This window comes from Hippopotamus amphibius, chromosome 9 (genome assembly GCF_030028045.1).
Source record: "Hippopotamus amphibius kiboko isolate mHipAmp2 chromosome 9, mHipAmp2.hap2, whole genome shotgun sequence".
In the NCBI taxonomy this organism is placed as follows: domain Eukaryota; kingdom Metazoa; phylum Chordata; class Mammalia; order Artiodactyla; family Hippopotamidae; genus Hippopotamus; species Hippopotamus amphibius.
This window is the reverse complement of record NC_080194.1, coordinates 95,256,746-95,267,637: the sequence shown is the minus strand read 5'-3', so window position 1 is coordinate 95,267,637 and position 10,892 is coordinate 95,256,746. Positions and strand designations below refer to the sequence as shown.

Genomic DNA, 10,892 nt, shown 5'->3' with positions numbered 1-10,892 from the left:
GTGAAGGAGAAGCTGAGACGAAGCAAGAGAGTAGCACAGACATATGTATACTACCAAATGTAAAATAGATAGCCAGTGGGAAGTTGTTGTATAACAAAGGGAGCCCAACTGGAGGATGGAAGATGCCTTAGAGGACTGGGACGGGGAGGGTGGGGGGGACTTGAGGGAGGGTGGGGGGGGAGTCAAGGGAGGGAGGGAATATGGGGATATGTGTATAAAAACAGATGATTGAACTTGGTGTACCCCCCCCAAAATAAATAAATAAAAATAAAAAATAAATAAATAAATAAAAATTTTAAAAAAACAGAGGCAAAAAATAAAAAAAAAAGATTAAGTAACTTGTTTAAGGGTATAGCTTATAAATGGTGGAGCTCGATTTTGAATCTAGGCAGTTTGGCTGTAGAGTCCATGCTCTTAAACATTAACCTATTTTCTGACATAGTAGGTGCTCAACGAATGCATTTTGAATAAGTGAATAGATGGCTGTTTCTTCTACCTTTTACCGATTGAAACTTCTGTTCTACCTGCTGAGGAAAATTCCAACATTACATCAACCCAATATCTTCATTTTCTCTGTACCCAGACTTTTTAAAAAAATTTATTTATTTAATTAATTTATTTGGGGGGGCTGCATTGGGTCTTCATTGCTGCACGCAGTCTTTCTTTAGTTGTGGAGAGCAGGGGCTACTCTTCGTTGCAGTGCGTGGGCTCCTCACTGCGATGGCTTCTCTCGTGGAACACAGGCTCCAGGCACGTGGGCTTCAGTAGTTGTGGCTTGCGGGCTCTAGAGCACAGGCTCAGTAGCTGTGGTGCATGGGCTTAGTTGCTCCGTGGCATGTGGGATCTTCCTGGCCCAGGGATCAAACCCATGCCCCCTGCATTGGCAGGCGGATTCTTAACCACGGTGCCGCCAGGGAAGCCCCGCACTCAGACTTTTAAGCATGCTGGAGAAAACCACACTTCTGGAAAGAATGAGCTACCCAGTTATCTATGCCTTTGAAAATACCTAATAATTCTGTATGTCGCTATTCTTTGCCCTCCATTTGCTGTTGGTTCTCACCTCAAATTTCAAACATCTGTACCTCCGTACTTGTTATTTTCAGGAAAAACACAATTTCCAGCCGTGAACTCTCAGTTTGTTGCTCATTCCTATCCATGTGGCTTGCATTGGCACCCAGCCTTGCCTTTTCCTCTACTGTCAAAATATTTAGTGTTTCTGTCTCTATCGAAGGCTCCTGCACTTTTAGCTGCTACCCGCCGTCTTTCTCCCCCTTCACAGCCAAGCTTCTGGAGGGTTGCACACGTGCTCTGAATTTCTCCACCTACCTTTCACCCAGCTCAGCCTGGCTTCTGTACTTATTACTTCATGCATCTATTAATGTTACCTTTTATTTTTATCAGTTTCATCCTTTTGCTTACTTTAAATCTATTGATTCCTTTTCCATTCCTTGATTTGACTACTTAGTTATTTGTTCTATTTATTAATATAAATATTTAAGATCATGAAACTTCCCCTACTTTATCTGTCTTATAGAATCTTATCTGTAGAATTTCTTTATAGTTTTTTCCTTTATTTTTATAGAGTTTTTATCTTTAATTTTTTTTTGTTTGTTTTCTCATTGATCCTAAAGTGTTTATCAGAAAATTAAAAAATTTCTGTGTGGTATAGTCTCTTGTTTTCTGGTTTTGTGATTAGTATCTATTTTATGGAATATAGAACAGAGTCTATTATTTTTTATTATTTATATTGGTACTTTAGGGAAATTTTATAATCTCTCCGTGGTTTTATATACAGTCAATTTTTGAATATTCCGTGGATATATTAAAAAAAAGATTTGCCTTCTATTTTCAGGTTACAGAGTTGATTATATTTAAAAAAACCAAATTTGTATTATTAATTTTATTTCTCCTCTATCCTTGTTTATTTAGGAAACCGTGAACATAGGAAATTGTGCTCTTTCTGTGAGTATGGGCTAGAAAGTGTTGAGACCCCAGACTCATCCCTGTTCTTAACATGGTGCAGGAGAAGCAGAAATGTTACTGTGATGTTTTAATAGCCCAGAGCACCCGAGGAGCAGAAAAGTGATTTCCCTTGCTCCTGAGGGGGGAATGGAAACAGCGAAGAGACAGAGATACAGCCATGAAGATTGGGAAAAGGGGATGTTGCAACCCTTGTTAATCAGCAATCTGGGACCAGATTATACAACGTAGTCTCAGTGGGTGCCAGCAGCATGGGCAAAACTAAGTGCCAGCCCCTGTGCCCGGCACCAAGTAAGTGCCCCACCACCACCCCGGTGAAGGAAGACTCTACGCGATTGAGATGTAACGTCTACCACCCATCTGCATGGGATTTGAAGGAGAAATTCAGTTCAGTCATAGAACAATTTTGCATACTCATCCCACAACATCTGTAGTTCCAGCTGAGATCTCTCTGTGAATTCCAGACTTGTATCCAAGTTAGATTAGATTTTTCAGTTTCAAGTTGAACATGATCAAAACAAGACTCAGCTCCTCTCATCTTCTCACCCTCCTCATTCCTCAGCTAAAACCCCCTCTTCTTCCTGTCTTCCCTGTTTTACTAAATAGTATCAACATTCGTTCAGTTGTCTAGGGCAGAAACCAGGGTGTTGTGTTGGGGAATGTAGTTCAGAAAACATTAAAAATTAAAAGCCAACTAAAGCATCTCCAACCTACTATCACTCATCTATACTGGGGCTTTACTGGGGATTTAGTTTAAAAATTAGGTGTGTTTTTAAATGGTTTGAAAAATCATTGTAGTAGAGGATGCAATAAGTGGAGCAAAAGAGACTAGAGACACTTCCATACAAGCCAAAGCCACTGAAAAGCCTGGGGGCTGGGGTATGGAATTGGAGAGGTGAGCGTGACAGAGGTGAAGGGCCAAAGGGAGGCAGGTTCAGGGAATGTCCTGCATTGGCTGCTGGTCTTCATCCACATGTTTGTTTTGAGGGGAGGGGGAAGGACGAAGCCTGAGTGTCACGAAGAAGGGCCCAGGGAACCCGATTGCCTGCTGCTCCTTCCTAGACGAAGCTCACTGCTCTCCATGGCTCTTCAGCAATCCAAGGAGCCTGATGTCTATCAGGAGAATTTTGAACCTGCATCCTACCTGGACTACTACAAGATGAACCAGGATCCCATGGCTGATGAGATCCTCCATTTCATGCTAAAACACTACAGTGCCACTTTTAAACCAGGTGCTGGTCTCCTTCACCTCTGGGGGGAGAAGGGGGGGTGTGGGAGGTAGGGTAGCCTGCAAATTTGAAATGAGATGCTGGTCTTCTTTAATGGTGGGGCAGGCTTAGGGTGGGGGTGGGGAGGGGTGGCCAGACCATCAACAGCAACTTTGTATCTTCAGAGTGTATGGACCTGCCCTACGAGAAGACTTTAGATACAGTTGATGTATGGTACATGGTGGGATGCCCTCAAATTTTCTGAGGTCAGATTTTCTCCTCCCATAAAGTCTAAGAGCTGTGGTATTTGATGGTCCCGAGGGGGCATGCCTTCTCCCTGTCATGAGCAAAAGAAACTACGAGGGCATCAGAAAGTGCAGAAAGCCTTGCTCCAAATTCAGGGTGGCCTTTGCTCTTCTGCCCGATTACCACTGTAGCCCATGAAAACATCGTGGGTGGTTAGCTCTCTGCGTTGCTCCCCAGGGAAGAATGGTTCTAGGCCAGCTGGACCACGAAAATCAAATAATGGGTATCTTTTCATTATTCACACGAAAAGAAAACATAACCCAATAGCCAGAATTTCTCCAATTAAAATTTTCGGCCATCACATTTTCCTAAGCCTTTGTCGCCTGCTTCAATTTATTTGCCACCACACCCTACAAATACAACAGCAAACAAACAAAAGGTAGCAGCAGAACCCAGGAGCAAGTGAGCAGGCAAAGTTCAGAGGTCGGTTGGCCAGGACCCCTGAGTCCAGCTAGTTTTCTCTCCTCTCGGCTTTGTTGTTTATCTCAGAAGCCCCTTGCCAGAGTCCAAATGCTACTGATATTTTGTGTCAACCCAGTCTCTCCTGGCTGGAGAGAAGCAAGACAGGAAGGGGAGACCAAGGGCTCTGTGAGTCGGCCCTGGATTCTCCTTTTAGTCCCCATACTACCAAGCAAGTTTCTGGGAATACAGTTGGTACTCAATACATGTTTGCTGATTAATCTTTGGAATGCTACAGATGATCTCAGTGGGGCCACAGGGCACACTGGCAAAGAGCTCTTGGAATAGGGAAAACAGGGTCCTCAGGAATGTGATCAGATTTCTTCTCTGGACCCTTCTTTACAGGGGTAAACTGGCCCGTGAAATGTCAAAACTGGTTCTCTTAACACCCCACCCCCGGGGTCAAGACGCCACGCTTCCCATGCAGGGGGTACGGGTTCAATCCTCGATTGGGGAACAAAGATCCCACATGTGGACAGCACGGCACGGGGATGGGGGAGCAATAACACCCCACCCCCAAACAAGCTCCCCTGCTCCTAACACGCCCCTCCTACCGAAGCCCTCCATGCTCAGCGCACGGGGGCTATCAGTGCAGACAAAGTTCCCAGTCCTGGAGATTACATTCCCAGATGGTCAGCTCTCTGGAGCCTCACCCAATGGGACAAGGACAGTAGAGCCTTTTGGGAACGGTGGACCTCAGAGCCCTGCCTTGGTACTGACGATTCAGAATGAACATTCCTGTTCTAAAACAGGTGGACTGGAAGGAAAACTCCTGATTGACATCGGCTCTGGGCCCACCATCTACCAGCTCCTCTCTGCCTGCGAGTCTTTCCAAGAGATCGTTGCTACCGACTACACTGACAAGAACCGCCAGGAGCTGGAGAAGTGGCTGAAGAAGATGCCAGGGGCGTTTGACTGGTCTCCGGGGGTGAAATACGTGTGTGAGCTTGAGGGGAACAGGTAAGGGGGTGGTTGTTTGGTTTTGGGTCTCCATGATACCAGGAGCTTCGTTTAGCACTTGAAACAAGAACTTTCCATGGGGCTTGTATAGAAATGACAAGGCAGATGGAGACTAAGAAGGAAGGAAGTCAGTGGAGCCCCAAGAAGAAAGGAGGAAGAGTGAGATATGAATCCTATTAAGACCAAAAGAGGGAACAGAAAGAGCTGGCTAGAGATAAGCCTGGAGCCAGGAAGAAACGTCACCAAGGTCCATGCAGAATGCCAAGGTCTGAGCCCAAGCAGGCTGCCTCCATTCTGATTGGATTGTGGCCCTGTGGTCCCAGTGACAACCTCCAGGGGGCTCTAAACTTGTGGAATCATCTTGTGGATCCCAGGAGGTAGGGGTTAAAAATAAGATAATCTTGCACTGCAAGTAGAACAGAAGTTACGTACCTTATGTACTTTCATTCAATTTCAGGGCATCGGGAAGGTCCACCACAGTCTCTCCGCTCCCCAAATATCACCCTCCCAAGTTAGGTGATATGGTTGGAGTTGTACATTAGATTCTTATTCCTTTTGCTTAAGACTGACTTTTTTTTTGCTTTTTTTAAAATTGAGGTATAGTTAATGTACAATGTTATATTAGTTTCAAGTGTACAGCAAAGTGATTCAGTTATACATATGCATATATATAGTCTTTTTCAGATTCTTTTCCATTATAGGTTACTACAAGACATTGAGTATAGTTCCCTGTGCTATAAGTAGGTCCTTGTTGTTTACCTATTTTATAAAGTAGTGTGTATATGTGAAGACTATGACTTTTTGGAAAATACAGAGCTCGAAAGAGTAAGCCTTTAAGTGCTAGTCCTTATTCATACCGCAGTATGAATGAGGTCCGCATCCCGAGAACAGGTATAGGTACGAAGGGAGTGTGTGAGGTGATGAGGAGGTTGATGGAGTGGCCAGGAGATACAGGGAGGAAAAGGTAATGGAGACACTGGGTGCCCCAACAAAGTGTCCCAAGCTAACTTTCTAGTTTTGCTCCGCGGATTCCAAGCAGACTCCCCACTTCGGGGGGCACTTGTCTGGGTGTCTTAAACACGGGCTAGCAGAAAGAGAACCAGCTAACTGCCAGGGGTACATTGCCAGGAGAGGGTCCACAGGTGGACAGAGAGCTGACCGCAGGGTCAGCAGGTCCTGGGCTTGACTTTATCCACAGCTGGTTCGGAACCAGGTCTCTCTCTGGAACTCGGTTGCTTCACCTGTAAAACCTGCTGTTCTGGGAGCCTGTGCACCAGGCAGAGGATGGCCGGGAGTGATGTGTGTGGCTCAGGACATGAGCATGACCCAGCTGGCCCCTCTTTCCTCTTCCCTCCACTCCAGAGACAGGTGGGCCGAGAAGGAGGAGCGCTTAAGGAGAGCTGTCCGCCAGGTGCTCAAGTGTGACATCCTGAAAGAGCGGCCCCTGGAACCGGTGGCCCTGCTCCCGGCCGACTGCCTCATTTCCTCCCTGTGCCTCGAGGCTGCCTGCCCCACCCTGCAGGCCTGCCGGGACGCCCTGCGCCACCTCAGGTCCCTGCTCCGGCCCAGGGGACACCTGGTGCTGAGCGGGGCCTTTGAGACCAGCTTCTACATGGTGGGGGACAAGAGGTTTTCAGCACTGCCCCTGGATGAGAAATTCCTGCGGGAGGCTCTGCAGGAGAACGGCTTCATCATTGAGAAGCTGGAGAAGGTTCCACGGGTCCCTAAGACTTGCTTGGATAACCGCTCCGACTACACGGGGTTGTTCTTCCTGGTGGCCCGGAGAAAGGACTGATGGATTTTGACACTTGGCTCTGTGCTTACTTGCTCTTGTGGCTTTAGGTGGGCACCTAATATCTCAGAGCCTCAGTTTCCCCATCTCTGAAATGGAAATCATCACACACACCCCCAGGGTTATTGTGACACCCCAAAGATATAATATGAATACGCTTAGTAAATAACCTCTTGAGTAATTTCGTGTGTTTTTTAAGTTTAGCTGACCTTATAGATGTATATCATAAGCAGTTCTAAAGAGAGCTAGAGAAGTTGTTTTCCTTCTTTGTCCAGTGAAACTAACCTTAACCCAGTTTGGGGCAGGGATGGGACATTTGGGAAAGACTTTTTGAAGGATGTAGCAGGCAAATCAGTGAGATCTAAAGGGTGACCAAGGACTTCCCTGGTGGCGTGGTGGTTAAGAATCCACCTGCCCAGAGTGAAGTAAGCCAGAAAGAGAAAAACAAATACCGTATGCTAATGCATACATACGGAATCTAAAACAAAAACAAAAAAAACGGTACTGATGAACCTAGTTGCAGGACAAGAGTAAAGAAGTAGATGTAGAGAATGGGCTTAAGGACACAGGGGAAGGGGAAGCTGGGATGAAGTGAAAGAATAGCATTGCCATATATACACTACCAAATGTAGCGGGAGGCTGCTGCATAGCACAGGGAGATCAACTCGATGATTGGTGATGACCTAGAGGGTGGGATAAGGAGGGTGGGAGGGAGGCTCAGGAGGGAGGGGATATGGGATATATGTATAAATACAGCTGATTCACTTTGTTACACGGTGGAAACCTCACAACATTGTAAAGCAATTATACTCCAATAAAGATCTGGAGAAAAAGAAAGAGAAAAAAAAAAGGATCTACCTGCCAGTGCAGGGGACATGTGTTCGATCCCTGGTCCGGGAAGATCCCACATGCCAGGGAGCAACTAAGTCCACATGCCACAACTACTGAAGCCCACGTGCCTAGAGCCCCTGCTCCACAACAAGAGAAGCCACCGCAGTGAGAAACCTGTGCACCGCAATGAAGAGTAGTACCCGCTCGCCTCAACTAGAGAAAAGCCTGTGTGCAGCAACAAAGACCCAGTGCAGCCAAAAAATAAATAAATAAATAAACAATTAAAAAACTATTTAAAAACTGCCAGCAAGAATTTTTTTAAAAAAAAGAGTGTGACCAAGAGTAAGCCAGGTGAAGGAATCAGGGGTGAAGGGCAGGAACTCCCAGCACATCTCCCAAGGGGAGATGACATACTGTGTTTGGTGAACTTCAAGAAAAACTGAAGACACTTGGGTACCAAGATGGCGGTCCTGTCCCTCTAGGGCACTGCTAATACACCAGGCACCTGGCAGGGCAGAGCAGGGCAGTGCTTCAAGTGGGCAGAAGAGTGTCAGACCAGTTACGGCTGGTGGTGTTGGAGAAGGACAAACAAGCGACTGAGTCATTCAGCAAACATTTGCTGAGCGCCTGTGTCACGCTGGAGTCTGCAAAGCATCAGAAGCTTTGTCTAGGTCTGGTCCTCACACTAAACGTGGTTGCAACATCGAAGCCCTTAATCACGTTCTACCCCATGTGTGTATTTGGGTATATTCTTGTATGTGCATGTGGGCATGTGCACATGCGTGTGCTCGCGTGTGCTGATGGTGGTAGTAGAGGTTGATCAGATCTATCCATGGTGCCACCACATGAGTGACAAGTGAGGTTGACTCCCAAAGGCTGGGGTCAGATCAGAGTTTCCTCCCGGGACTCGCCTGCAGTAGATGGACCCAGAGGCTGAGCATGAACACCACACCTGAGGAGAGCTCCAAGCGTACCCTGGAGCGTGCAGCCAGAAGGCAGAGCTGGGCTGGGAAAGCACAAGGCAGAGAGCAAGGTGGGCGGGCACATGGGTGAACCAGGAGATAGATGGGCCCCAGGCTGAGCAGCGGGGTTTGCCCCCTGTGGACAGATGCTCCAAGACGAAGATGATAGCAGGAGCGAGAGGGGAGCTGAGTCCTGCGCAGATAAAAGATAGAGAGACCACATATCTCCCATTCTCGAGGTCAAGGAGACCGTCCCGACTACACACACACAGACAGTCTCCTCAGGGGCCAGAAAGGGAGGGGGCGCTCCCCTGCAGTAGGTGATGTCAACCTTCCCGTAGGCCTCTTTGCTGGAATCCATCTTGGCTAAGAGATGCGCGCACAAGGGAGGACCCTGAGCTAAACCAAATACGGACTCAGAGCTGGGCAAAGCAAGATGATTGGCCAGAGGAAACCTGGAAGAAATGCCCCATATAAGTCATTTAAACTACCACGAGGGCACGGACTCTCTGAGCCCACCATGTGTCTATCCACAAGTACTCCTAATAAAGACATTACTTGTTTCCTTGCTTTCCGCCTCTGTGGAAAATTCACTTCTACAAAGCTGAGAGGCCAGGGCCTTGCCACTGGCCACTGGCCATCGTGGTCAGGTGGCTAGGATTCAGCGCTCTCACCGCTGCTACCTGACTTCAGTCTCTGGCTGGGGAACTGAAGTCCTGCTTCAAGCTCCTGCAGGTCGAGGCCACCTGAGATCATGGGCAGGGTGTCCAGGGTGGGCGCTCTTGTGGGGACTGGGCCAGTCTCTGTCTCCCTTCAGGAAGTGTGGGCTTGCACCTGGGGAAGCTTCTTCTGGGGTCCTGGTGTTAATTACATGGGCTTTCACATCAGGAGCTATTGGCTTTTTTTTTTTTAATCTTTTTTTAAGATTTACTTATTTATTTATTTACTTTTTGCCTGCATTGGGCCTTTGTTGTTGTGCGTGGGCGTTCTCTAGTTGTGGTGAGCGGGGGCTACTCTTTGTGCAGTGTGCAGGCTTCTCATTACAGTGGCTTCTCTTGTTGCGGAGCACAGGCTCTACTCGTGCGGGCTTCAGTAGTTGTGGCTCGAGGGCTCTAGAGTGCAGGCTCAGCAGTTGTGGCACATGGGCTTAGTTGCTCTGTGGCATATGAGATCTTCCCGGCCCAGGGATCAAACCCGTGTCCCCTGCATTGGCAGGTGGATTCTTAACCACTGCGCCACCAGGGAAGCCCTGGCTTCTTGACATGACATTCAAGTTACTATGTACGCTTTATGGGCTACCTGTGAGTGGGCCTTTGAGTGTTTGGCTTCATGGGAGATAGACAGATACCAATGTGTGCGAGACGTGGCTGGTGACTGGAGAGGGCTTACAATTCACGGAGATAACCGGCGGCACACTTCTGTTAAGCTCTACAATGAGGCGGAGTGAGCTCGGGAGAGGGACAGTGATGGGGAGCACAGAAGAGGGAGGGGTTAGTTCCTGCTCAGGAACTGAGGGAGGTTTCGTGGAGGAGGGGCAGCCAAGGTGTGTTACAAAGGAGGATGATGGTGGGAAAGGCATTCCCCCTGGAGGAAACAATACTGTCACAAAGCGTGGCCTTGGGAGGATGCTGGGTGAATGGTGTGCTGTTTCCCTTGTCTAGAGGGTGGGCTCCCTAAGCTAGAGCACAGGGAGGCAAGGCCAGGAGGGCAGCTTGGGGCATTGGGCTCTGTGAGCCTCTCCAGGGATGATCAGAGTTTATCAATAAATATTTATTTAGCATCTGCCATCTGCCAGGAACTGAGAATGCGAGGACAAATAGGACACAATTCTTGCCCTTGCCGGGCTCACAGACAGTTACGACAGCTGTTATAGGAGGTGAGGGCACACAGAAGGAAACGCCTAATTTGGGAGAGATCAGGGAGACATGACAAAGAGGTAATGTTTAAAGTGAGCCTTGAACTAACCGTAAACACCAGGTTGCCAGGCAGACAGTGAGGTGGAGGTGGGCTGGGGTGCTGAAGGCACTTCAGGTGGAGGAAGCAGCTTGGCCCAGGTGAGAGCCGTGGGTGGACATCGGGCATGTTTGGGGAACCTCGATCCGGAAACACGTGCTAAGTAGCTGCTCCCTGTTCTGTTCTGTATTCTGTGGATGAAGTGAATGAACCCAACAAGGCCCTGCCCCCATCCTACTTGGGAGGGGAAGGGACAGCAGGCCATAGAAGAGACCAAAAACGAGAGTGTGAGAAGCCCCGAGAAGAAAAGATGGCGATGCAGTGGGGGTAATGGGGCAGAGGGGGTGGGAGGGGGTGCCCGGGACGAGCGGCCAGTGGCATGAGAGCAGGGGCCCCTGGGAGAGGGAGGCCAAGCCCGGCAGCTCCCCTTCTTTACGACAG

At 48.2% G+C, this 10,892-nt stretch overlaps 1 protein-coding gene across 1 annotated transcript; it reads left to right on the top strand.

Annotated features, from left to right (window-relative positions):
• Positions 1-2,974: 2,974 nt before the first annotated feature.
• LOC130861162 (nicotinamide N-methyltransferase-like) lies at positions 2,975-7,813 on the top strand. Its single transcript, XM_057749766.1, has 3 exons — positions 2,975-3,212; positions 4,706-4,913; positions 6,276-7,813. The coding sequence occupies exons 1-3, from the start codon at positions 3,062-3,064 to the stop codon at positions 6,706-6,708; spliced, it is 792 nt and encodes a 263-aa protein (XP_057605749.1). The 5' UTR covers positions 2,975-3,061; the 3' UTR covers positions 6,709-7,813.
• Positions 7,814-10,892: the final 3,079 nt, after the last annotated feature.

Excerpts from the sequence above, each read along its gene's own strand:
- LOC130861162 (XM_057749766.1), top strand. The coding sequence starts at position 3,062 with ATGGCTCTTCAGCAATCCAAGGAGCCTGATGTCTATCAGGAGAATTTT. Across the intron at positions 3,213-4,705 it reads CAGTGCCACTTTTAAACCAG|GTGGACTGGAAGGAAAACTC; the intron begins GTGCTGGTCTCC and ends GTTCTAAAACAG. Across the intron at positions 4,914-6,275 it reads TGTGAGCTTGAGGGGAACAG|AGACAGGTGGGCCGAGAAGG; the intron begins GTAAGGGGGTGG and ends CCTCCACTCCAG.